This window comes from Gadus chalcogrammus, chromosome 17 (genome assembly GCF_026213295.1).
Source record: "Gadus chalcogrammus isolate NIFS_2021 chromosome 17, NIFS_Gcha_1.0, whole genome shotgun sequence".
NCBI lineage: Eukaryota > Metazoa > Chordata > Actinopteri > Gadiformes > Gadidae > Gadus > Gadus chalcogrammus.
This window is the reverse complement of record NC_079428.1, coordinates 16,101,948-16,129,117: the sequence shown is the minus strand read 5'-3', so window position 1 is coordinate 16,129,117 and position 27,170 is coordinate 16,101,948. Positions and strand designations below refer to the sequence as shown.

At 45.0% G+C, this 27,170-nt stretch overlaps 1 protein-coding gene across 3 annotated transcripts in view; it reads right to left on the bottom strand.

Annotated features, from left to right (window-relative positions):
- Positions 1-1,351: 1,351 nt before the first annotated feature.
- The window catches only part of mlphb (melanophilin b), a 44,830-nt gene continuing 19,011 nt past the window's right edge, over positions 1,352-27,170 (bottom strand). For all 3 annotated transcript variants that reach the window (XM_056575510.1, XM_056575512.1, XM_056575511.1), the window contains 13 exons: positions 20,314-20,535; positions 19,407-19,543; positions 14,061-14,113; positions 12,879-12,971; positions 10,825-11,011; positions 10,084-10,340; positions 7,987-8,070; positions 7,371-7,700; positions 6,203-6,352; positions 5,855-5,926; positions 5,246-5,297; positions 3,364-3,458; positions 1,352-2,622 (listed from right to left, as the gene is read on the bottom strand). In XM_056575510.1, coding sequence (XP_056431485.1) covers positions 2,596-2,622; positions 3,364-3,458; positions 5,246-5,297; positions 5,855-5,926; positions 6,203-6,352; positions 7,371-7,700; positions 7,987-8,070; positions 10,084-10,340; positions 10,825-11,011; positions 12,879-12,971; positions 14,061-14,113; positions 19,407-19,543; positions 20,314-20,535 — 1,759 coding nt within the window. In that variant the 3' untranslated portion in view covers positions 1,352-2,595. The remainder of the gene's footprint in view (positions 2,623-3,363; positions 3,459-5,245; positions 5,298-5,854; positions 5,927-6,202; positions 6,353-7,370; positions 7,701-7,986; positions 8,071-10,083; positions 10,341-10,824; positions 11,012-12,878; positions 12,972-14,060; positions 14,114-19,406; positions 19,544-20,313; positions 20,536-27,170) is intronic.

Sequence of the window (27,170 nt, the reverse complement as noted above, 5' to 3'; positions counted from 1 at the left end):
GGCCTGTGCGTCAGACCATGGAGATTTGTGGGAAAGCGAGAAGAGAAGATTGTCCCTTAACAGTTTTGAGCCTAACCTGTTTGGGTGTAGGCAATCTGCTCTCAAAAGATATTTGCGCCCCCAGAATAAGTTGAAATTGTCAATAAAGCCCCTTCCTCTTTCATTGCAGACTCTGGAAAGCCATGTATTCAGTGCAAGTAGACGACTGAATCTGTTTATTCCCCTGTCAACTGCTGGTATGGTTCCACTGATGAATGAGTTAATGTGTATTTTGTCCAGTGTTCAATAGATCAGTAATCCCTCTTCAGAAGTTCTGACTGTTCTCTTTGAATATCATGAAATCCTGCATGCACAATAATCTGTGAGATTTTGGGGTTTTCCAATATGATTGTGGCTAGTTTCTGGTTGATATCACTAACCATTCCATATGGGAAGTTGCATGTTTTGATCTTCTTACCGGTTATATCCTTTATGGTTGAGTCTCCTATAATCAGAGTGTCAGGTTCATCTGCTTTCTGTGAGATGGGCCCTTGTTGGCTTGAGGTGACGGTGGCAGACGCATGCGCAGCCTCCTCCGTGGCGACTGGTTCTTGTTCCATCTCTGTCCGTACCGTCCGTCCGGACACATCTCGGGGCTCAAGGGTGCATGGGCGGCAGGCGCGTTCGTGGACTTTTGACGTGGCAGGAATCGGTTCTTCAGCGGCAGGGTTAATTTCAGTGACGGGCTAATCCGGCTGATACATGCAACTTTAGCTTTGGGTAGCTTAGCATTTGGCGTTGAGTGAACTTGTTGATTCACTTTGGTATGTTGTTTTGGCTTGGCGCCGACTCTGTGCCAGTGAGATGCAGCTGACACTGTCTCTCTCTTGTCCAGCTTCGGGAAGGATACAGTGTAGCTTTGATCATCTTGTTGTGTATTTGTTTGAGTTAGCTCAGCAAACTCACCCATCGGCACTGTATCCTGGAGGAGTCCTTTGCATTTTTCTAATGCTGCTAGTCTCGTTTCAAATAAAGCCACTGTCTGTTGCAGTTTTTCTGCAGTCTGTGCATTTCCCAGTCTCTGTGCCTGAGATATCCAAGTTCAGAGGCATGTTGTCGATAGGAAAGTCCAAGGCTTTTCTGCGGTCTGATCCGGGAGTCATAAAAGTGCCAAAATGTGTTGTTGAATCGAGCGATGGAGGACGACGGAAACAGACTATATATTGTTAGGTATTATGATCATAAAATAAAATAAAGTATATCTGAACGATGAATTAAGTAGTTTTTTCCAATGCCTAGCGGAGCTTCGGGAAACTTGACCTCTCTCTCTGCTGCCTCTTATCACTCTATCTAATATCTCTATCTAAGATCTAATATCAAATTATTTATTTTCATACAGAGCACAATATAGTACATGACATGATGACCCTTCCTGCAGACTTGAAGCTCACATAGGTTGCCAGGTTGAGGACACTGAATGAAGACTAAGGCAAACCATGCAAACCTTTATCTAGACAAGGACAGGCTAATTCATACTTTTGAAATGTATTTATTGTTTGCAAATAATAAGCATTGTGTTCAGAGAAAACAGAAAGAAAAATCATCTTAGACTGCTTTTTTAATCTCTGATGACATATCACGTTCATTTTAGGATATAGTACAGTTCATATCATAAAGGTTCTTAAATATCCTGTCAATATTGCTGCTGCAAAATCATGTTTAACATGTTTAATTATACAAACCTAAACTTCTCCCAATACAAAATGTATGAAAAAAATCACTTTGGTATAGATATGCAGGAAAGCATGCTACAGCACAGGTATTGTTATTATACTTGCATTGTGTTCATGAACAAAGTTGTGTTTGGTGTTAGCTCTGTATTTGGTATTTTTTTGGTCAGCTAAATATTAAACAAAAACAAAACCAAGAGAGATTTAAATTCTGAAAAGTGATTGGTTTACAGTATGTGATTGATTTCTAAATAAGGAGTCAATGAGATAGCCTTATACTGAGTTCTTCCTTAAACAATAGGAATGGATAAAATCATCCACAATCAGCATTTTTCTATTAAAGATTGTATCAGCGATGTTGTGTGATGTAAATTCTGTTGGTACTTGAAGCGAGATCCCAAACAAACAGAGCCAGCTCGTCCCTCCTTTCCATGTTTCGTGCATCCAGAATATCTATCATGAACACAGCGCAAAACCCCACAACACCCACCCCTTGTCGGTGATTGGTTGGAATACTATTTATTTTGGTTTTGAGGTGTTGGTAGTACCATTTATTTTTGTGTACGATCTCTGAGCATAGGCTGCCTACAGAGACGCGTTTTTTTGCGGCCTGCTTATGGGGCTACCAGCTAGTGGATTGTGAGAAAATATAAGATTAATGTGATAATTTATGTTTCGGCCTAAAATCGCTGATACAACCTTCAAAACAGCATAACATAACAGTGGACTTTGTTTGACTAAGAGAGTAACTGTGAACGGACGAGCGAGCGACTGGTCAAAGGCCACTGCACCGCACACGGCTACCCGTACGGTATGGATGTGAGCCGGGACAAACGGTCACATCACAGCCAGATGAACCACTTTCATATAATGCTGAGTTTCCTCCTCATTGACACGGAGACATCACAGGTTTCTAAAGAGAGAGAGAGAGAGAGAGAGAGAGAGAGAGATACAATGAGAGAGAGAATGCTAGAAAGATACTGACACATGAACATACAGAGAGGCACAAGATCAGTTAAAGATGAATAGATTAGCTTACAGTTTTAATTGATTGATTGGTTGATTGATTGATTGATTGATTGATTGATTGATTGATTGATTGATTGATTGAGTTATAGTTGATCAGGAATTCAAAAGACATGGATTTGAAGGACTCTGGAATTCGGAATGTGAACAAAACACATAAAATCGAGCGACCTTCTAACAGGAATCTGTGAAGGCTGACTGGGAAAGAGAAGAGTTGAGCAAGAGGATCTATGGTAAGAGGACAAGTAGAGATCCACAGAGCAGTGTTCATGCAGTTCACCTACTTACTATACGACTCATAAGCCCCCATAACCAGAGAAACTTCATTAAGTCATGAAAGAAGCCCAACAACTAAGTTATGCAACCGACTGAAGAGTCCATTTCCCAACATCCCATTTCTTACTTTAACATCTAAAATCACCATGGCCTTGATAAGTCCTCTTTGACAACTTTGAGCATTTTCATCATCAAATCTTCTCAAAGATTTTAGTCAATTACTGATTTAAATACTTTTTCCGTATTTGTTGGACAAAGTGAGGCTGTAGATTTCTTTGAAAAAGGTGTATGTTTGTTGGCGAAGTGAACCCTTCATGTTGCTCCAGGACCCAGGCGTTAGGGGAGGTCATACCGCACAGGGTGCCCCTCTCTGGGGCTTAGCCACAGGGTTGCGCTGGGTTAGGGACCCTGTGTAGATTGAGTTTCTCACAAACTTGCCCACCTGGCCTGAAATACACAACAACTTGTGTTTTACCACTTCTCAATACAGACACAGAGTTAGGATTCAGCTGTGCTTGGGCCTAAACATTCACTAGATAGATCCATAAAGATAACTATAGAGCCAGACCATTAAGGCTAGCGGGCACCAGGAAGAAATCTGAGACTGTATGTACCCTCCACTTTCATATACATTTTTTGCAGAACCTGCAAAAAAGGTTTGCTGTTTGTTGACAACTGCCTGGAGTTTTACCTGTCACTCTGCATAGTACGTCATCCAGATCGTTGGTCTGATTGGTTGAAGGACTATCCAATTGCGTCATTGGAACTACACCCGTTGATTACGCCTCTTATGCTGAGGATAATGACAGCAACCTCCCTAGACCAATGTGCAATCTACGATTGAGCTTGGTCTGGCAATGGCCAGGCTAGTGGCAAGGGTGTTTGATTAGCAACCCTTAAGGTTTTCAGTTTTGAGGGACTCTGAGTTAGCATTTGCTTTCTGTTAGCGGCTTCCATTGACTTGCAGGGTTACAGTAGCCTATCTTCTGTGCATGTGATGGAAATACATTTAGATTTCTTTCCAAAGATTTCCAATAAGTTCCGAACTGTGATTATGAGGCTAGCTGTGATCCACTGCTCAGAGGATACCCTCTGTGCAACCTGTGGGGTACCACAGGTAGCCTAATGATCAGTAGAGAAACTACAATTATGTTGTGTTGCTACTGGCACATGTTTTGAATAAGCGACACCTTTGGAAAGTAAATTAAAGTGTATTCTCCGACCCCTCACATGAACAGGAGCAAGTCTACTGTAACGCTGTAAGTCAATGGAAGCAGCTATGAGACAACAAATGCGAACCAAGCGAAGACCCCTACACACACAAGGAGGAATTTGGAACTTAACAAGTCCTCCTTTAAGTCATTCCTGCGACACAGAACATTTTAAGAGATGGTTACGGTGTGTATTTCCCCTGGGACCTGCTACAGCAGCACCATTTGGTTTGACCTCTCCAGTATTTACCATGAGGGTAGCTTATCCACATAGCTTGTAATTCCCTGAATATATAGACATTAAGATTTAGGATCCAGTGACATAATGACAGCTTTCCTAATCAAACGAAGACTTTCCCTTGAGCAAGGCGCTAAACTGTACTTAGTGTTTAATTGTAGCTTTGCACTATCCATGGGATAGGCAGATGTAAGCTCAATGAGCCGTAATCACTAGCTCCTTGCCTAGTGTAAATATATAAAAGACACTTAACTTGATGGCCCCTTCATTTGAATTTACCATAACGTTTGAGGCCCTACAAAGCGCATCGGCACATGTGTGTGTGTGTGTGTGTGTGTGTGTGAGAGGGAGAGAGGGAGAGAGGGAGAGAGGGAGAGAGGGAGAGAGGGAGCGAGAGGGAGAGAGGGAGAGGGCGCGAGAGGGCGCGAGAGGGCGCGAGAGGGCGCGAGAGAGAGAGAGAGAGAGAGAGAGAGAGAGAGAGAGAGAGAGAGAGAGAGAGAGAGAGAGAGAGAGAGAGAGAGAGAGAGAGAGAGAGAGAGAGAGAGAGAGAGAGAGAGAGAGAGAGAGAGAGAGAGAGAGAGAGAGAGAGAGAGAGAGAGAGAGAGAGAGAGAGAGAGAGAGAGTAGTGAGTGTAAAAGTCACAGCAATTTTAACTGCATTGTTTTTGTGAACTTGTAAGAGGAAAACCATCTTTGTGGAGCTGGATGGCGAAATTCTTCAGTCTGAACAGAAGAAGACATGTCTTGTCCTTGAGGGGTGTGTGGAAGCAGAGAGTATGTTCTTACTCGTCGGAAAACCTTGTGAGTGTCGTCTTGTCACTGGAACTGGGATTGCAGACTAACCAGAGGATAGAGGAGGGGGGGAGAAAGAGAGAGAGAGAGAGAGAGAGAGAGAGAGAGAGAGAGAGAGAGAGAGAGAGAGAGAGAGAGAGAGAGAGAGAGAGAGAGAGAGAGAGAGAGAGAGAGAGAGAGAGAGAGAGAGAGAGAGAGAGAGAGAGAGGGAGAGGGACAGAGAGAGACAGAGAGAGACAGAGAGAGAGGGACAGAGAGAGTCTTTTAAATGTAACAAGCAGATCTTTCATAGTGCCAAGGCAGCTTGTACAGCTTTTGTATTCATTATTACATCACGATACAATGATCCATCTTCCAGTCATAATAATACCACATTGTTTATCATTGTCTGCCCCTCGCAGCTTCCAACTCACTTACCAGCATTCAATTGAGAGCCAAATGACAAAGGTGGCCGCCAGTGTTCAATATCTTGGATTGTATGCATATATACAAATCCCTCATCTTACTTCTGAATCAACCATCTGAAGTACGGGTAATGGTGCGACTCTTCCTGGCGCTGCTGGTATATTGGTGCATAATGGACGGTGTGTAAGCAGCCCTTACCCTCCTCCTGCCCGTGTTCACAGACATGCCAGCTGCTCCGAGCGCCGCGATGCGGTTCTCGATGTACGAAACCTTGAGGGTCGGAAAGAAAAGATGTTCTTTAACCTCCGGATAGACAAAAAAACATGCGCGCACACTAGGTCCCCGCCGCTACGCAACACATCGTTGTTGTTAGGGCCTCACTCTATCTCTGTTGGTCATTGTCTCTGTGTCTCTGTAGCCTTGTATGAATACAGTGGTTTAATCAAAAGCATGGATGTTAGACCTAGGAGAGGTATCCAGTTTAACTGGGTAGTATGTCGTATCGGAAAGGCTCCCCGGCCCCCCTTGAGGTCGGGGGGCTCTCACCTGTGTCCGGGTGGTCTGGACGCTGGCGGCGGCCTGGGCCACCCTGTCCTCCAGCTCAAAGAGCAGGGCGCTGGAGCCCCTGAAGCCCGCCTCGGAGGCCTCCTCCGTGGGCCGCGAGCCCCTCTCTGCTCCCTCTGTCGGAGGGTTGAGCTGTGGAGAGAGCGTACGAACAATACGTGCCATTCAATGGATGACCTTGGTTCAAAAACAGCTCGCCAAGGGCAAGACATGAGGATCCAGAAGACTTGTTGGGACACTCGTAGGTGGAGCGAGGTCAATTGTCTCGACACGTAGGCCTCGACCTTTGACCCACTGTACGGGTGGAATCAGTACTTTGTGCAGACCGATGAAGGACATGGCACAGTGTTAGGATGAATTGGTTCCAAAGAAGCATGTCTTACCTTTCAGAGAAATGAAAATAGCTTTTGTGTGCGATGGTTATTAGGATTCAATTTGTTAGAAGGTTATATTAATATTGTAACCTTTCATCAAGGCTGAACAGTAGTGGTGTACATATTCTGTGTACATATTATATTCAAAGCTAGTTAAAAAAACATTTATTGAGCTCTGAATTTTGACTCAAAATCGTAATGTTTTGGGGCAGCAGTTGCACAGGAGATAGACTGGGTTGTCTGGCAATAAAAAGTTGGCTGGTTTGATCCCTAGCATCTCCTTGCTATGGTGTCCCTGAGAAAGCACCTGAACCTAAAACTGCTCCCAGCAAACTGAATGCTTTTTTACAACTTTGACACCGCCGTTCGGTGTAGCTACCTGTATGAACGGATGAATGTGAGGCACTGATTGATAAGCGCTTTGAGTGTCCTCGGGGCTGAAAAACCCTGTATTAATGCCGTCTATTTTTCAAGTGATATTTTTTTGAAGAGATTAATGAAGGCTTTCATTGAAGACCGGATAGGTGGCGAACACATGTCAGCCATTAAACCAAGAACATTCTTACACCTATAATGTACAATATGTGAAGTCGTGAAGTCAATGGGAATTGGGGATATTAGTATTCGGAAAATGCTCGTTATACTTTGGGATGATCCCATTTTTTTGTCTATCATGTCGGTAACATTATATTCTGCCAATTTCTCTAGAAGGAGATAACAACGTTAAGGTTACTGATTAAATAAAGTGAGAACAATACCCGCTCTTAAAGGCTCACCTTGTGAGCGTGGGACGGCTGGAGCAGCTGCACCTCCACAGAGGAGGTGGAGGTGGAGGAGGGGAGCGGCTGACTGGCCCCCACAGCCTTCGGCCCCACATGGCTCCTCCAGCGGGGGATGGAGGGCTCCTCCTCGTCCACCTCCTCCTCGTCGTCCTCCTCCTCGTCCTCGTCCTCCTCCTCGTCGGAGGTCAGGCCGTTGTCGCTGATGGCTCGCGTCAGCTGGTCCAGCTTCTGTCTCAGCTGCTGCTCCTCCAGGTCCTCAGAGAAGGGGGGGACCGAGGGGGGGGGCGGTGGCCGGGACTCAGGGACCCGGGGGGCCAGGCTGGGCTGGGGGCCATCAGGAGGAGGGACAGAGAAATAATCAATCAATACAGTCCAGCTATGGATTCATACTTTGTCAATCACAACAAAACTATATGGATCGTGAGTCATTGATTGTGAATGAGTTAACAGTGTTTAATAAGTGACCTGGCTTGAATGAACGGGCTATGTGAACTGACTATTGTGAATGAGTGAAAGGTGGATAGGCAGTAACAGTATTGAATGATTGAACTGTGGTGAATGAGTTTAACCGCAGTGAGTTAGTGAACGTGGCGGAGATGAACCACTGTACCTGCTCGCTGGGGGAGACCACCTTACGCTCCAAGCTGTTCAAAATTCCCTCGACCAATGACATCCGTCGGTTCAGCTCCTTGATCTGAGACCAAAATGGAAATGAACAGAAAATTAAACGAGCGGGAGTCGAACCCGGAAAATCAGGACAGACCGTCCCTGTCTCCACTTGAGGTTAACGCGGTGTTCTTCGGCGCCAGATGGGCCCCGGTAATTAATGAGGAAGACAATTATGGTTTCATTATGTAGAGGAACATGCTATTCTCTCTTACTTCAAAATGTTCTCAAATGAACCCGACATGCTTGGCCACTGCTGAGCGTATTTCTGATACACATTCATATCCGACATGGATACACAGTAATCTGTGTAAGGAGGCTACCGGATGCCCGGACCTCAAGAACTGTTCCTCCATTGAAAATACTATTAAGCTGTCTTCATCTACGGTGAATACTATACTCAAACATGATGCAGTAGTAATCAGCATTTTTTAATCATCATCAACATTACATCAATTTGACAAGCAGAAAAACATGTGCAATTCCATAGAAATGAATGTTTGTGACCATAAAGAATAAGGTACATTCAAATTTTTTGTTATATATTTCAATTTATGTGTTCTTTATTCTCTATGTAGGCTGAGAACATTGCAAAAAAGTTGAATGTCTGCCAAAGCTTTTTCATACACATCATGTATCCATATTAAATCTCATAATTTGATTGTGGCAGTCGGACAATACTGCTGTGAGCCCTGACCAAGCTCGACACCTAATAAGCTGCACTAGAGAAGTTGAACAAGGCTTCCTGGAGGCCCTGGAGACCCTGACAGCCAATCCGAAGCCAATCCAAGATGTCAGCGCCTTGGCTCTGGGCTGAGTCACATGTCCTGTTCTTTCTATTTCAAACATGTTTTTTTTTTGTATATATATCGTGCTGCTCTGATGTTTCTCTGTATCCTGCTCCGCTGCCTCCCATGTTGTCATCAGGTCCAGCTGTGAGGTAAATCCTCCCCCGACGCAGTAGAGCGATGGTGAGAGAGTTGCTCAGCGCTCCAGCTGGGAGTGATAACGTCAGCCTTTGATTTCATGATGGACTAGATTTCTGACTGAGACTAGAGGGACCACTTCAGGAATAACTTTGCCCCATAGGCCTACACACACTCTTTTGGTGCAGGGTAAAAAGTGTGTGTTGACACACATTCATTAGACACATCAAATACTAATAAATAAAGGGTTGTGTGCGTGCATGCATGTCTTACCAATAGCTGGCTTTAACTAGTAATGTTTTCTGATGTGAATGTGTAGGAAATGAAGACTCTAGGGCTTACCGAAACATAGATATTACTAAAGGTTTATAATTTGCGAAACTCTGGGGTCGAGGACCCACAAGCAAACATGCCGACAACAGGCTGGCCATGTTATGTGAGCCAACTACATGTCTAAGTATTCAGACAGAGCTATTTTCAATGTCTCGCTCTAAATCTATCCTTCCCTCTCTCCCCCTCCCCTTGTATCTCTCTCTCAACCACCACCCCTTGCAAGAGATCACTTACAAGTAATTTCCTCGCATTAGCCATGGCTGCTTGCTTGGCTTCAGGCCTGAACTCTGTTCCCTAGCGCTCAGAGAAGTAAGAACAAGCCGTGAAGGAAACACCTGTTAAGCACGTGGCTGACAGATGCCACCGTCATGTATGTATGGATATGGATATTATCTATCCATACAGTCACCCCACGCACGGCACTCGTTTATATGATCGCATAGCCTTGTCACACAAATAGAATATTCAAAATTGTATTTCGTATTCACATTTCTCCGTAAGCGCTGAACTGAAGTAGGAGTTCAACTGTTCAACTCGTATGGAGGGTGACGATGATAACGGTGATAAGTATGGTCATATTAACCACACATGGCGTTCCTTTGATGCATGGATCTAACGTACAATACGATGAGCGCATGCATGTGGCTGCAGTGGGAGGAGAAACCCAATAACAGCGTTACCATGTGACCAGCTGACCCTGACAACAATGTATACATAATTATTATAGAATAATATATATTAATCAACAAATGATAAATAATGTCATGAAAAGGCAGTCAAACCTGCGGAGGTTGGGGCGAGTCGAGGCTGTTCTGGTAGACGGGGCTGTCGCCACGGTAATGAGAGAGATGCTGATGAGGATGATGATGGTCCAGGAGGTAGCGGGGGTCTTCCTCCTCCTCCTCCTCCTCCGAGTCGTAGGGCTCCAGGGGGCAGCTGGTGACCGAGTACGCCCCCCCCCCACTCCCGCAGGAGGAGTGGCTGAGGCGGGAGACCGGGCGCAGGCCTGCGGAGCGAGTGTCCGGGCACACCATGTCGTCTGATGGGAGAGTTCATAGAGGTCAGAGGTCAAAGAGGTTAGAGGTCATGGTGTCGTGGTACACAATGTCGTCTGTTGGGAGAGGTCATAGAGGTCAGAGGTCAAAGAGTTTAGAGGTCATGGTATCGTGGTACCTCATGTTGTCTGTGGGGGAGGGGTGAGAGGTCCGGAGGTCATAGAGGTCAGAGGTCAAATAGTGGTGGTAGTCGATATTGACGGGTGATTAGTCCATGGCAAAGGGATCCTTTGAGTTATCATTAGACACTGAAGACCTTCATTAAGGTCTACATGAAGGTCTGCATGAGGTCTGCATGAAGGTCTGCATGAGGTCTACATGAAGGTCTACATGAGGTCTACATGAAGGTCTACATGAAGGTCTACATGAAGGTCTGCATGAAGGTCTGCATGAAGGTCTGTATGAGGTCTACATGAACGCCCCCCCCCACTGACCTGGGTGCCCCCCCCCACACACACACACACTGACCTGGGTGCGGTGCTCGTCCAAGGCTGATCCTGCGGCTGAAGTCCAGCTGGACCTCGCTGCTGTAGTGGTTTGGCGGTTCGTCCCGCTGCCCCTCCAGGACCTGCTGGATCACCGAGCTCATGTCCGCCTCGTCCAGCTCCCCGCACTCCCCCTCGACCCCTGATGTCACGTCATGGCCCCTCAGCTCCTGGGACAGTTTGGGGGGGGGGGGGACATAAGATCGGTGATCCAGCAGATCGGGGAGGAGCAGTAGACTCTTTCTACTTCTTCATAAGTATGGAGGTTTAACGGTTTAACAGGACTTTTTGGTTAGCTTTCTCATATTTCATTGAGTGACTACAAAACTGCTCTATTAATAGAATAGTATAATCATGATTAGATATCAAAGGAGCTTAGATATCTTAAACCCCTTCCTATCCGCCGCTGGAAGGAGTCAAGACCTCTTCTGCTTTTTCTCAAGACTTGTTTTGGATCCCCCCCTTCAGCAGGGGACACCCAAACATGGTGTTGAACTCTGAAAAAGAGCCCCTTCATAAAGTCCATTGGTCAAACCCTAATCAGGCTAACATCACACACGTGCGCGCACACACACACACACACACACACACACACACACACACACACACACACACACACACACACACACACACACACACACACACACACACACACACACACACACACACACACACACACACACACACACACACACACACACACACACACACCAAAGGATCAAACAGTATGTTTGATCCTCTCAAGCACTTTTCCATTGCTTTGTCAGAGTCTGACCATAAATATCTTTAGAAGGCACATTCTGGAACGTCAGCACATATGCCGCACAGCAGAGTCTGTACTAACGTGTTCTGGTGGAACAAGGGCATGTATCAAAAAGGTATAAACCTCTAAGGACACAATCCTATAATCCATTAAAAATAGATATATTCCTATACGTTGGGGAGAAAAGAGCAGGACAACCCATAACCAAAGCAAAGGTAGGTATGGCATCTCTGGTAGATCGGGATGCAGGAATTTAACACATTCAGTCTGAAATCATATCAGAAGTCCCCCGACGAATATATACAAACCCTTTGAAAAAACCCTAATTGTCTTCTATAGAAAGTCTGGGAAGTTAAAAGCCAACATAAGATCAGAAATGCCTAACAGTTTCGTCATCATTGGAAGTGGCTCTTGTTTAAATGACTTACAAATGTGAATTTTCTCTGTGTGTGTGTGTGTGTGTGTGTGTGTGTGTGTGTGTGTGTGTGTGTGTGTGTGTGTGTGTGTGTGTGTGTGTGTGTGTGTGTGTGTGTGTGTGTGTGTGTGTGTGTGTGTGTGTGTGTGTGTGTGTGTGTGTGTGTGTGCGCACGCATGTGTGTGTGGGGGGGACTTCTTTGATGTGTAGATACCTTAAGCTGTTGCCTCCCTCACTCTCCAAGGTGGGCACTCCCCTCACCTTTGTTCCCTCTGTTTTTAATGCGCACCATGTGAACGTTTTCCTATGAGAATCATGTACATCCATTGCCACATGGATGATGTTTGGTAAATCCCTTCCTGTGTTTTCTTAGGGCCATGCTCTCTATGAAACCAAATGCTTTGCTGTCAAGAAGGGTCCTCACACCAATGGTTTCCCTCAGTGAGGCGTCAGACGTGTCAAGTGTGGTTGGAGGCGTGATCACAGTGCTTCATGGACCTGCTCATCAGAATGAAGAATAAGTGACCCCCGACCCTCAGCCAGGCCTGGGCCCCAGGTGATGGCCCTGGGGTCTGCATGGGACATGGTAGGGTCTTTCTCCAGGTGGTCCCCTGCAGAGCGGGGGTCCGCCTTAAAGACCTCCAGGTGGTGTCACGCAGAGCGGGGGTCAGCTAGGTTTAGGATCTCCAGGGGGCCAGGCCAAACTGTACCTGAGTTTGGCCAGTCTGTACCTGAAATAGTAGGGGTACGTGACAGGAGGGGGTCATGGCACTGGTAAGTACCCGACAGGAGGGGGGTCATATGGCCGTGATCAGTACCTGACAGGAGGGGGGGCAGTCTGAGTAACTCCGGGAGGTACCTTAAAGGAGTTCCTCCTGGAGGTGATGGAGTAGTCCGGGTCCAGGTCCAGGTCGTAGTGCTGGACTGAAAGGATCCTCTTGGTCTTCCTCATCTATGCAGGGGATGGGATGTGTGTGGGGGGTGTGGAGGGTAACCAGGAGAGGTAGGAGGACCACCAGACGACGGATGGGGGGGGGGGGGGGGCGGGTTGAGAAGAGAGGAGAGGAGAGGGAGGAGGAGAGCATCAAGAAGACAACGCCACCACAACGCCTTTCTGATGTGAAGCCAGAGCATGAGGCAGTACTAGAAGCTCAGAATAACCATATGAGGTCACGTGGCCCGCAGAGGTACTACAGCTCTCACACCAATAGAGGGCGCTGTCTCTTTGGAAAGAGGAGGAACGTCTATCAATCACATGGCCCCTGAGACTACAGGAAAGAAGAGAATGCAGGGAAACAATTAAAAACACCCCTGTGGAACGGACCGCACCTTAATCAATAGTTCCAACACACCGCAGCCCTTAGAGCAGAGGGACCCGGTGAAACCGCCACTTACGCTGCGACTGCAATCCACAGAACAATAGTGCACCAGTGCCGTGCTTTATGAGCGACATTCCAGTGGATTCCGCAGAGGTCTTTTAAACGTAAACAGAGGTTTCCGTCTGTTCTCCTACGTCTATGATGTACGACCGCCTGGTATTTTACCCAGGATGCACCGGGGGGGGAGAGCGCCGCTGTTGTTTCTGCGAACACGTAACCTTAGTTGGGAAGTATTTGATTTGAAGGGGAAGGGGTGCTGGGCAGATTGGCACCTCTGATGTCCCCCTTGACGTGACTGAACTCAGACGTCGGGGTCTTAATAAGCCCGCAATGTAGCATGTGTTTGACAGCCTGGTGGTGATGGGAGCCATGGCCATACAGTGGGGATAGTTATATAATGTGTGGCAACATATGTTCAGTGTTATGTACAAACTGGTCACACTTATTCCCTGCCTGCCTCGGTTCTGTAAGGCATCGGGTCCAACTAGCACACAGCCCTGCCATCATGAAAAAAACATGGGAAGAGATACCTGTGTCTCGATAAATTATACATTTAACTGATTTAATAATGAATAAGTCATTCAAATCCATAAACATAGACTGTATAAAGGTACTCCTTAAAGCACATTTACTAGACAACCAAGTGGATAAGAGTGAGGTACCTCTTTGCATCGCTGGGCATCCGAGCCGTCCAGGTTGTCTTCCTCATAGTCCCCTGAAGCAGAACAGAACACAAGAAGAGTTCATCCACAACAGAACACCATCAGTCAAGCTCTACACATCCATACACCATCACATGAACCCTCAATCAAAACTAGTACTTTAAAACTCGTTTGACACTTCCATCCATTTGGGTTGGGAGCTTAACACACGCCACGGACCTCGAGTGTGGGTCCCCTAGGTCCGTTGGAGATAAGGTAACAGAAACCCCACTGAATCCCACTGGAGAACCATCACTAGTTCTACAGTGCGATTAATGTACTTCATTGGCAGCAGAGAGATTTACGACCCGCGCTTTGTTTACCGTGTGTTGTGCATCAACATCAAGATTTATAACCCGACCTCTCTGAGGTGAAGCCTGAGAACGGCAGGGTTTAACCCTCCCCCTCAGTCCTTCTCCGTGGGATGTGTTTATGAGCTGGTTCCCTCCCTACATCACCGCTCCAAAATATCCCTCTTTAGTTCAGCCAAGGATAGGGAGGGAGGAGATGGAGAGAGGCGAGGGAGATGGTAGGGAAGAGAGACAGAGGGGAATAATAACACAGACAGAGAAGGGCCAAGACAGAGAGAAGCGGAGAGAATGATACACAGTTAGTGTGTATCCGTGTGTCCGAGGGAACGGCAGGAGAAAGAGCGAGAGCGATAGAGTGAGAGTGAGAGTGAGAGAGAGAGAAAAAGAGAAAACGGGAGTTGTGGAGACATTTTGAACAGTCAGGGAGGTGGGAAGTGTAGAAATAAATTACAGTTGAAATGTGTCAAAATAAAGGTATTAATCATCACATGTATTGCATATGATATATTGATTTGTGGTTTCAGGGTATTTACACAGGGGACATCCAAAAACACACACACCGAAGACACACACACACACACACACACACACACACACACACACACACACACACACACACACACACACACACACACACACACACACACACACACACACACACACACACACACACACACACACACACACACACACACATTACATTGAACACTCAACAGCTGTGGGCATCAGTTCTCTTGTCTGGTAGAATCTTGCGATCACGCAGAATACTGACATATAGTGACACTTCAGCACACTACATCTATCCTTCCTCCATTCTTTTTTCACACCAAAAGTCTGCAACCTGAAGCCTTCTCACTATGACTAATACTTCCTTGGCGTCTCTCTGCTCGCTGTTAGCCAGTGAGTGGGAGTTGGGCTGGGGGGGCTGGGGGTCGATGGGTTGGGGCAGGGGATCGGCTCTGCCAGACTGACTGTTGCGGTGCCAATGCGTCCAATTCCTCCTGGTAGCTTCCCAAACCCATGGAAACCGCTTCCAGTGGTGGTCCAAAGCAACCCATGGCATTGGGTTCCTAGCCCGTTAATGTTGCGGCTCGGGTTATAATGATGTCAGCCTAATCCCAACCGATCTCGATTCCTCCTCATGTGCGGAGAGAGGATTACAGTGGGCGTTTTAATTCACAGATCACCGAGGGCATGACTCCAGTTCCTTTATTCAAACACATGTCAGAAGGATATTAGGAGTCTTTGAAGGCAAATCGGTCGCAGTTTAAGTCGTTCATTTTGCACGGGAGCATACAAAGACTGTAGTGTTTGTCGTGTCCATTTCGGTTAAAGGACGTATATATGGGCGGCATGTAGATCTGGAGGTAGAGCGGGTTGGCTGGGAACCGGAAGGTTGCTAGTTTGATCCCAAGCTCCTCTAGCTGAGTGTCGAGGTGTCTCTGAGCAATAAGTCTCACCGTAACTGCTCCTGATGTGGTGTGAACGTGTGCATGTATGGCTGAATGTTAGGCAATATTGTAAAGCGCTTCGAATGGCCACTGTTTAGAAATGCGCTCTATAAATGCAGGCCATTTACCATTAACCAAATAGCTACATTATACTGTATCTGAAGTTACAGTTGAAAGGACCAGTTCAAGTTAAGTTTGTCCAAAGTTGGTCTCTGTTTTGTTTTGTTTTTTACAGTGAATAGACGTGGAATGCAACAACTACAGATAAAGTTTGTTTATTAAAAAAGTTTGTTGTGTGACAAATTCAACTTTTTTTACTGGTTCCTGTTCTTCGTCTCCCACGAGAACAATCTTACGGCGAGACGGAAATCCATATTCCGATTTAGACACGAGTACGATTTGAGGCAGAGAACAGCTGGTGTTACTTACCGTTAACCTCCTCTATCTAATCGAATCACTGGACTCTGAAAGAGAGATAGTAGTAAAGGAGATATGGATCAGACTGCTGCATCCTGGTTGCATACTGGTTTGTTTGAGCAACATACAAGATTAGATAAGACCTTATTGATCGTTGAAGGCAACTTCATTTTGAAAGGCACTCCATACAATTTGAATTATAATAAAAAACAGATGTCGTACAATGCCATTTCATATATTTAATGTGTATTAGGAATGCACTGTATAAACAGTACCTAATAGCATAGTGTGTGTGTGTGTGTATGATGTAAATGAAAATTGTCTATTGTACCAAGAAGCATCGAGATTGTGATCAAACTAATGTATGTTGTAAAGATAATGCTAAATAGAAATCAAAAATCAAATCGCTGTTGGTCAAAATGAGTGGAATGGGATATGGTTGGTCTTGTGATATGGTCGAGATAAAGCTGCTCTTGGCCCTTTGTGAGTGGTATGTACTAAGGAAGCTTCAAATGTATCTAGTGCGCCAAAGAGGCAAGAAATAGGAAGCTTGTAGGGTCTGTGTGAGCCAGAGACCTACATCTGCTCTGAGTGGAGAGGATGACTCCTGCACTGCTCTGGGGGCCCAACGGACCACCGTCCAATATGCAGTCAGGGAAATGTGTGTGTGCGTGTGTGTGTGTGTGGGGGGGGAGTCTGTGTGTGCGTTTGTGCATTTAATCTTTCTATGTATGTGTGACTGTGTGTGCCCATTTTTGTAATCCCTATCAATGTTAGTGTTCTATGTGTATGATGTGTGTGTGTGTGTGTGTGTGTGTGTGTGTGTGTGTGTGTGTGTGTGTGTGTGTGTGTGTGTGTGTGTGTGTGTGTGTGTGTGTGTGTGTGTGTGTGTGTGTGTGTGTGTGTGTGTGTGTCTTTGTGCACCCCAATGTTTGTAATCCTAATGTCTCCTGTCTGTTAGATCTCAGTATCTCTGTGTCAGTATGTACGTGTGTGCATGATGGAAATTAATGATCATTAGTCATGTGCTTACATCAGGATCTTTAATCAATTACTTGTTGACAATTTCCAACATGTGAGCTCCATGTATCATCCAACCAGACGGAGACATTACTGCACATATAAATTAAGCAATAACTTCACGCTTATGCATTACCTTACGTATAAAAGCCCTCCCCTCTGATAACCCATCCCTCCTATGTGGTTTCATCCAATGGGCTGGTCTCTCCAATCTTGCCCTCTCTTTATGCCTTCCACATGCTCACCCTTGCTCCCCTCCACTGTCCATTCTGCTTCCCATTTTTCCTTCCCTCGTCATTTTGCCCTTAGTCTCCTGCTGTCTTTATATCCTCTCTCTCTCTCTCTCTCTCTCTCTCTCTCTCTCTCTCTCTCTCTCTCTCTCTCTCTCTCTCTCTCTCTCTCTCTCTCTCTCTCTCTCTCTCTCTCTCTCTCTCTCTCTCTCTCTCTCTCTCTCTCTCTCTCTCTCTCTCTCTCTCTCTCTCTCTCTCTCTCTCTCACATTTCCCCCCCCTCAGCTTACTGACGTTCTGGGAGGCCGGTCGGGAGGCATGTGACTGGAGGATCACGCGGCCGTCTGGGCACAGCCAGTGTCATTTCCCACAGTTCTCCAGGGTGACTCAGCACTAAACGGTACCAGGAGACTCCTGCCCGTCTCTTTACATTTCACTAATCCCTTCATGATTTCACGTGACCTTCAGGGTTCCTCATAAGGTCGCGAGCCAACCGATAGAAAGAACCCAGCGTGTTGTCGAAACGGTTCATAGCCCAGATGCTGAAGAGCAAGTTTTACACAGTGCTTCAAAGTGGAGGAGGGAGAGAGAAACTTTCTCGCCAAGTCCTTTAACGCTGTCATTGGGCTTCTCTAAACAGCGACAACAATCATAAACAACAACCCCCTGCTCGTTCAGCCGTTGACTAACGGCACGTCGACATGTGTTCTGCTCCAGCCAAGAGACCGCCCCCTCTCTCTACACGCCGTGGTCAAACCAGGACAGGATGAGACACTGGAGCCTGACTAACTGCCAGGTCTCATGTCCCAGCCCTGAGGTCTCCTCCTCCTCCACATGCTGCTAGGAGCCGTCAGAGAGGAGATTGAATCCCCTCGTCTCGGATTTGGCGAGCCTGGTCTTGGGGAGGGCTGTCGGCAGAGGAGGAGGTGGGATGCTCTCTGCTAAGGAATGTTGAACAACGGACAACTGCTGAAGATCTTCCCTATGTAAAGACCATGTGTGTTTGATCCCTCCCTGTGTGACGCATGAGTTTGAAGATGTATAAGGCCCGTGTTTTGAGACCTGTCCCTTCTTTTGCTTTGAAACACATTCTCTGTTTGGATACAGTGATCACAGTTTCCGTGCCCGGGTTACATATGCTATGCAGGTGTTTTTGGGATTCTTCAGTATTGCCAAAAATAAGAGTCTGGAAGTTATATTCGTTCCATGGCAGACCTGCTGGAGCGCATCTATCAAGACTGTTGTTTAGTGGGGTGGGTCAGAGCGTAATCTGCAGCATACTCCCCCCTCCCCCCCCCTCTTCCTTGTGAAAGACTCAGCTGACTGTGATGAAGGCTGTCTGGAGACAATGGTCCTGATCTAATCCATAACATCTGACCCCCCCCCCCCCCCCCCCCCCCCCTGTGTCTCTCAACCCTGAGACGTTGAGGTTTACTCTGAGAACACTTCCTGTTTTACATTCATAAGAGTTTGCTCATATGCAAACAGTTAGTCTAGGTGGATGTGCCTGAGGGGCCTGGACAGAACATGGCTCGGGTCCAATCAGATGCCAGGAGAAGCTGCCTGTACTGATCTTTGGCATCTGGCTGGACGTTCTCATGTGTGATGTCACTAAAGGGCCCCTTAAGGATGTTGCGCCTCGAGGACCTTTGACAGTATCTTTTGTCATACAGCCTAATTTACTATTTATATGGTACTGTTAGTCATTTCTTTCCAAACGCGAAGACAAAGAGACTTACAGTGAATATTAATGATACTACCGCTCAGCCTCACGCGCTTCACGATGCAACAGGCCGTTGCACCGTGCAGTGCGGTTGAACCACCATGGAGAACGCTGCAGCCAGGAAACAACGATATCAACAGCAGCCGGGGTCCTCACCTCTGAGCTCCCTCGGCGAACAGGGCTCCCCGCTCAGCCTCTTGAAAAGCGAGCGCATCACCTTGGCACTGCCGAAGCGCTTGAAGCGCGCGCGCACGTTGCCGTGGTACCACTCCAACGTGCCGATCTTGAGCACCCTGCGAAGACAAGTGGGCGTTAAAATTGGATTGGGCTCTTTGGCGTCGCCCCACAACAGACACATCAACCACATTGAGTCACCGTATCGGATCCGAAAGAACGGACATAACCGCAACAATGGAACGATGATGGATAAACAGTACCTAATATAATGGATCACAGAATGGACATCTGGTGTGCGGACACAGCTAATACGTGTCTGGAAGTTGGAGTGAATGAATGAGTGAATTCATTGTTTTCGTCAAGGGATGTTGCATTGTTTTAAGGAAGCCCGCCCCGAGGGCAGAACAAAGCTTTCTTTCCGCTCCCCACAGCCAGCTATCTTTACCAGATTAGTTTAGCTGAGGCCTTCTCATAATTGTAACAGAATAGAATGCTTGCCTCCAATATAAGTCAATAATATAAGAACAAGTGAATTATAACAAATTTTCAAAATAATTAAAACACAATATATATGAGTTATATGACTTGATAGGCTGCCATTTCTAACCTGTTCAATGTCTACCCTGGCTGTGACCTATCTTGTGTCTTGCCTATCCTGGGTCTCACTAGCATGGCTCTTACCTGACCTTGGTCTTACCTACAACGGGTCTTACCTGGCCTGGGTATTACCCAGTCTGGGTCTTACCTGACCTCAGTCCTACCCAGCCTGGGTCTTAGTTGGTCTGGGTCTTCGCTGCCAATACCTTACCTAGCTTGAGTCTACCTATTCTGGCTCTTACCTGGCCTATGTCTTACCTATCTTGAGTCTACCTATGCTGGCTCTTACCTGGCCATGCGGCAGGGGTCACACACCCAGCCCAGCTCCTTCTTGTTGTAGCGGCTGCATGCCTTGCAGGTGAAAAGCTGGCAGTCAAGACACTGCCGCTTGCTGTTGACCAGGAACTTGAATGGTTGGAGGCAGCGGATGCAGTGAGACTCCGACAAACTGCTCTGCTTGCCCAGGAGCTCGATCTTACTGTCTTCCTTCTCAATCTTAGTCTTCAGGTCACTGGTGTAGAAAACAAAAAACAATGACCCAGGTCATTTCTAATGATGTGCCCCATTTTAATTCAAATGTGATGCTTTCATGTTAAACAAGGTGCTGCACAATTGAAAAAGAAAATTTATACCGATACATCGACACAAAGCCGCACAAGAGAGGGCCTTACAGAAAAGAAAAACACTGAGACGATGATATAGAGTGTTTTTTACGGGCAAGTTAAAGAGCTTCTTCCAGATGGGAGTGACAGGAGGCCAAAATGAATGCTTGCCATGATACAAAGAAGAATGATATCTGAAGGCCATCTTTGCTAACTTTGAGAAACTTGATGGCCATATGTTGTGATACATGTTTCAGGCATTCTAGGCTTGTCATTTGCATGCCAAAGTCATTCTTACTCGCAGCAACATAGGACCCAAGGTACCTGAAGTCACTAACCTCTTTGTGTGCCATTATTGGAACATATTGGCAGGGAATCTGAGTCAGATTTCCAATGCCTCATGGCTCTCATCCAGAAAAGCTTTGCGTTAAACTAGGAGATATTAGTTTGAGACCTCCTGCCCCCTGATAAAATGTGAGGCTTCATGGTCATCCATGATGTTGAAGAGACACACAGAGCTCTCGCTCAAGGCTGCCTAAAAGAGATCCCATACATACTAAACTAAAACAACACACAGCAATCCTATCTTCAATTTCCCCTCTAGCCTCTGGTATCAATGGGCACGCAACATAAACCAGCGCAGGGGAACAAGTCCATTCTTTTTCAGCAGTTTGTAATCAAAAAATAGCAATGACAACAGCCCTGAAGGGAAAAAGAAAAGGATCCATACGAATATCTTTCACTTGGAGTTATTTTCCGGAAGACTGACCATGTGTTAGCTATCAGTCGAATGGAAAAACAACTTGAATTCATGGCAAAACATGAAAGAGCGTGAAAAGGGGACTGGAGGGGATGGAGGTACTCTGAGGTTGTTGGAGGTGAAAATTAGTGTTACTATGTGACTGTGGTTTCACAGACTGCAGACTTTTAGCCTGTAAGATTAAACTGCAGCGAGCAGCTTTTTACACGGCATTACACACAATCAGAACAGGCTTTGCTAGTTATCCTGATTACTTTAAATGGTAAGACTGTATCAGACACAGGACGACTTAACAACTAAGATTTATGCAGGGAGACATGACGTCAGAGCCCTAGCTAGATAGGTAGGTTGATGCTAATTGATTAACAAGCATGGAAAACACCGTAAACATCCATGGCTAATTGCAAGCCAATAATTACTTACATAATCTAGGTCGAAAATGCCATTGCAATGCAAGAGATCTAAAGAAATAAGCGGTACAATGGGCAGACATGATTCAGCAGTGAAAATAAATCCTTATACTAATGTCTTGCGAATAGCACTTTACTTGTGGCTTCATGTGCTTTGATCTCATAATATACTCCACGTTTCCTAACGTCAGCTGCCTTTTCTGTTCAGTTCTGGGCCTGCTTTTTGTCTCCTGTGTGTTATGTGTTTCAAACAAACAGATTCACAATTATATCTCAGTAATTACAGACTGGAAGCTTCCCCTGGAGCACTTCAAACTGACATTATTTGTGTCTGCTTTAGAAATCAATAATTTCCCCATTTCCTAACCCAGACTTGGACCTGTGGTGTCTCCTGGTGAGTGGTGGGTTACAACGATAGACAGAGTGAGTTCTCCAGAGCCAACTCAGGGTCCCCATGTATGGTGGTCTGGTTCTGGTCTCAATCTAAAGAATGAGGTATAGCTCTCATTTCCCTGCTTTTCAATTGAATTCAATATCTTTTCTGCTGGGTCATCACTTTAAAGCGATGCGTGTCTCTACTGTCTCCTCCTTGTTTTGGATGCGTTATTAAATGACATATTGCTCACATTGTCCCCACCACAATATTTATTCTCCAATGTGTTGAATGATGTGATTTGTCTTTCATAATAATTGGTACAAACAATTGGAAACTATTTACCACAATGATTTGATAAGGAAAAGGGGAAAGAAAGAGGAACAAGAGATTTTTTTAACTGGCTGACACAGCTGTTCAACTGACTATTAGAACACAAGTTGCAATTGACAAAGATTATTTAAAGATAGATGTAGGGAAACAGACAGAGCAGGCTGCAGACTGAAGACAATAGGCTAGCGTTATAAAAGCTAAACCATAAAATGTGGGCTTCCAGAGAGGGTTAACTTCCCAGTGATCCCTGGCTCCATGACAGCTTGACCACAGATATTCTGTAGTAGTAGCCAATTGATTGGATGTATTTTTTGTGTAATTTTGTGTATAGGGAAATGAAAGTCAATGGGGATTTTTCATCAAATCAACGTTAAACAAGGTAATCATTAATTGCTTGTTGCCATCATGGTCATATCGTGACGATGGATAAGAACACATACTTTTTTATGCCATTGTATTAATTGAATCTTGAAATCATTCGTTAGACTGCAGCTGCCAATGCACGAGGATTGCCAGACTCCCTCAGAATGGGGAGAGTATCTGTTCCCAGAGTCCTATGCTCCCAGGCCCCTTCGCTCAATATCCGGTTCACAAATTAACCCTTCCATCATGTTCGGATCAAATAGTACTTGACAATTAAAAAAAAAAGCAAAGGCACACCGGATTCAATTACAAACATAAGTCATGATCGGATATTTGGGTTACTCTGGGATGATTTTTCATATCAGTTACACGACAGGTGTGAGGTGTGAGGGGTTAGATTAAAAACCAAAGCATTGAGCTATGTTCTTTGGTTATTCCATTTCATCAGTTTCCTCAAGTGTAGCTTACTGCATTGACAGCCACATGGCAGTGCTGCTGGGGAACAAGCAACCCTTTCCCCACCATTGCCTAGGATTTATCCAGCCAATACAGAGCTTGGGAACACCTTTCAGGATCCCACTGTGTGCTTATACAACTAGGGAAAATAACCCTGGGAACATAAGACCCCCTTAGTCATGTTCCCATTATGGGAGAGACTCGGAACATAGGAGACTGGGAATACAGGAGACATACGGGATGACTGGGAACATAGGAGACTGGGAACATAGGAGACTGAGGACAGTAGACTGGGGAAATATCGTTAACAAAGAAGACGACCCTGAACACAGGAGACTGGGGCACAGGACCCTGGGAATGACCCTCCTCTTGGGGTAATAGCTGCGTTCACTTATTAAGAGCTGCTGTCCGATTCATCACTTTTAAGGCGAGAAATATGTAAATGTGATGCAAAATATGTGCCTGCTTTACGGATGAAAACTGTGAAGTGATTTGAGAAGATTACCACTGCTGCAGCTGCTTGTCAGGTCTGAAGCCTAATTTCTAGAGCTACTGCTCTAACAAGGTAATTTCACACTCCTCATCATCTGTGTTTTGGAAAGCAATTGTGTATTCAGAGTTACCAGTAGATTGTGTTATTTGCGACAGTGGCTGTGAATAGCCGGTACACAGCTGAAATAGATTATTATGATAGTATTGAGGTAGATTCACCCCCATTCGTTTCTACACTGACTAACAACACTGTGCCCGGTGCCCAAGCGTGGTATTGCATTGCATATTTCTTGTTGCATTCCGGTCAAAAGGGAATTCCATAGGTCTCTCTTTATAAAAGCTCTTGTAAAACCTTTCTCTTGTAAAGGCAAACTTTAGTCCTGGAAATAGATTTTGCATTTAAGAGGCCCTATTGAATGAAAACCTGATGTGTTTAGGTCGGCCATGATTAACTCTATTACAACATTATCCATACTTTGGTTGAATTAATGAGATATGCAAATATATAGGAGCTATTCAAACCTACCTAAACAAAGCATAGTATACAGCATGGTTAATTTAAGGTTCAAACAGAGCACTATTGTTTTGCAACTTTTCTTGGCTAAATCTACAAAATTTGTTATTGCAGTAATTTCAATTAACAATTTCCAAAAACCTAATTTCAAGCAAGAATTGTTAAATAACAAATAATAATACGATGCTTAAAACATAGACATGTGCTAACCATATGCTCAAGCAACCAAGCCAGCACGAAGCAAGCTGGCTCAAAACCTTTGCAAGCTCAAAGTTTTGATAGTTTTGTTTGTGTCGCTGTTCTGTCCACAGAACTTATCTATCCTACAAAACAGTTTAATTTCCATAAGGAAAACGTTAGCACAGTTCAGTGTTATATAACCTCAGAGAAACAGTAGGCTTTTAAAGCGATAAGGATCCAAACACTTTGAGTTGTTGACCTGGAATGAACTGTCATTCTTCTATAGATGGAAGGAGAAAACAAGGGCCCAAAATATGCTTTTTTTCTTTCACTTTTTTGCTTTCACAGATGTGTTTTGCCACGGCATTTGCAAACGGTAACCACATGACTGCTGGAGTTCACCTATTTTTAGATCCCGGAAGCCGCCAAAGACAGACACTGGTCTGAGGAGGAGAGAAGGGACAACCACCCCAACCGAAAAACAACAAGCCATAGTGGTTTGAAGAATAGAAGAAGAAACTCCCTTGATTCTCACCAACGAAACATTGCTTTTTTGATAGCTTGAGCAATGGTGGGTATTATTAATTTTTTTTTTCAATGGAAATTTGATTGTCACTTGTCATTCTGGATGAAAGATTCTGCTTAAATTAATAATTATTTGAACTAAATGGTTGCCGAGAGGAAGAGAGTGGTGGACAAAGGCTTGATGGGGGCTGTTACTTCAGCCAAAATGCCAATCCGTCCACTTCCGCCATCTAGCGGGGGACAGTGTCTCTCATCCTATGTCATCTCCCGCACTGTACACACCTGCCGGGAATATTCATCAGCACACAGTACTTCAAGCCCGGTTCTCCAGACAATCATTGCTAGATCGCTGTTTTAAAGGTAACTGTCAGTACTTTGTCCTTGGCCCTTCCTTGTGTCTAGATTGTTTAGTCATTGTGTTCCGTCGCTCACCCTACCATCAAGCTCCTCGCCCTGTTCCCTGCCTATACTTATTTGTTGCCCTCACTAAAGACCCTTATAATTTACTCTGAATCAGTGTCTCTGTGTGTCGAGTTTTTGGGTCCACCCACTCTTTTTCCCCATAACACACAATGGCTCTCATTTGATTAGATTCTCTACTAAAAATTGAACCATTTTGATATGATACTACAAAAACACTTACACAGTTAAAGTCTAAGTGACTCATCAAAATGCTTCACAGCCACATAATACCTCTATTCCCATACCATAGACCTTGTTACTGCCCAATTTCCCTTTCACATAAAGTTCAGGGTAAATGACTGGAATAACCTTTCAGGTATAGTCTCTATTCAGACACTCTTTCATTCACATGCTTGGCATAACAATTCCTGAATAGATGGACCAAGACAGTCAAAAAAATGGGGCAGACAAAATGCCAAGACATTGTACCATTTTATAAATGTAGAGCACTAAATGAAAGAAGACACCGTGTACAGCAAAGAGTCTTATTGTTCACCAGAGTGTAAATCCCTCTCCCTGATGGTTTAGTGGTTTCAGCGTTCGTCTTCTAATCTGATTCAGTCCTCTATGAAGCAGGAAGACTGAGAATATACTTGGGATGAACTTGACCTTGTGTAAATATCACTGTGGCCAAATAATCTTTACTCTGTCAAGCGATCAACCATTGAGTTGACTCTGGCATTCAAGTTTACAATGAGGAGATATAAGAACAGGATGCCAGGAAAATCATTCTTGTGGACAAACATCGGAGCGCAAATATTTTTCACCATGTCTGTGTTTGCACTTATTCAACCATCCTTAGTCATCGGCAACCAAACCCTTTCCTCAAGGAAAAAATGTGGCATACATGACTCTTGATGGAGGTGCTGTTAGCCACTGGTATAAGCTACCAGCAACTAGCAACCAGGACTAAATATGTGCCTTTAATCCTGCCATCTCTATGGGACCCAATCTCATAGCGCAACCATTCATCAAGGTGCACATTAGCTGGCACAAGTCAAGATAAAACTATTTGCTGCTGTCATTGAGTTGAGCTGAGCCCTGCCTCTACTCAGAGGTGGGGAACGAGAGACACTTTTCTCTTTGCCAATGGTGCATACTAAATAAATATTACCACCCAGCTTAGGTTAGTATTTGTTGTGATTGAGGTAACAGGAAGGATCAGTGGGGAGGCAATGTATAATGGAAAACAAGACAGGTTCTGACCCACTTGTTATCGAATGAAAAAATAATCTCTCTTGAACAGGCAGAAAGCACTTACAGATTGGTAATATAAAGCAATAAATGCTAATCCAATAGGTGAGTTGTCAGCAGTGCCTTACATAAAGTTGTCTTTATTTTTGTTCAACTGAGGGAAATGGTGTTTGTGTTCGATCAATGTCAAGATTAAAGAAGGTAAATTTATGCTGTATTTTTTCTGATCTTTTCAATGTGATCTCCAACCTAAACGACAGAATAGGTTGTTTGTCAATATGACTGAAAACCGCAGTTGAGCATTAGCGTTTACTGGAAGGAACAGCACTACGTCACGTATTTCAAAGTCATGTCCGCCAAAATAAAATGTAACACGTTGCATTCTCAGTGGAAAGTGCAACATTTTAAGTTAGTTTTCGTTTTTATTGAAAGATCATCATCAGTTACGAACAATTACGCAGAACATAATAGCTCAGATGACT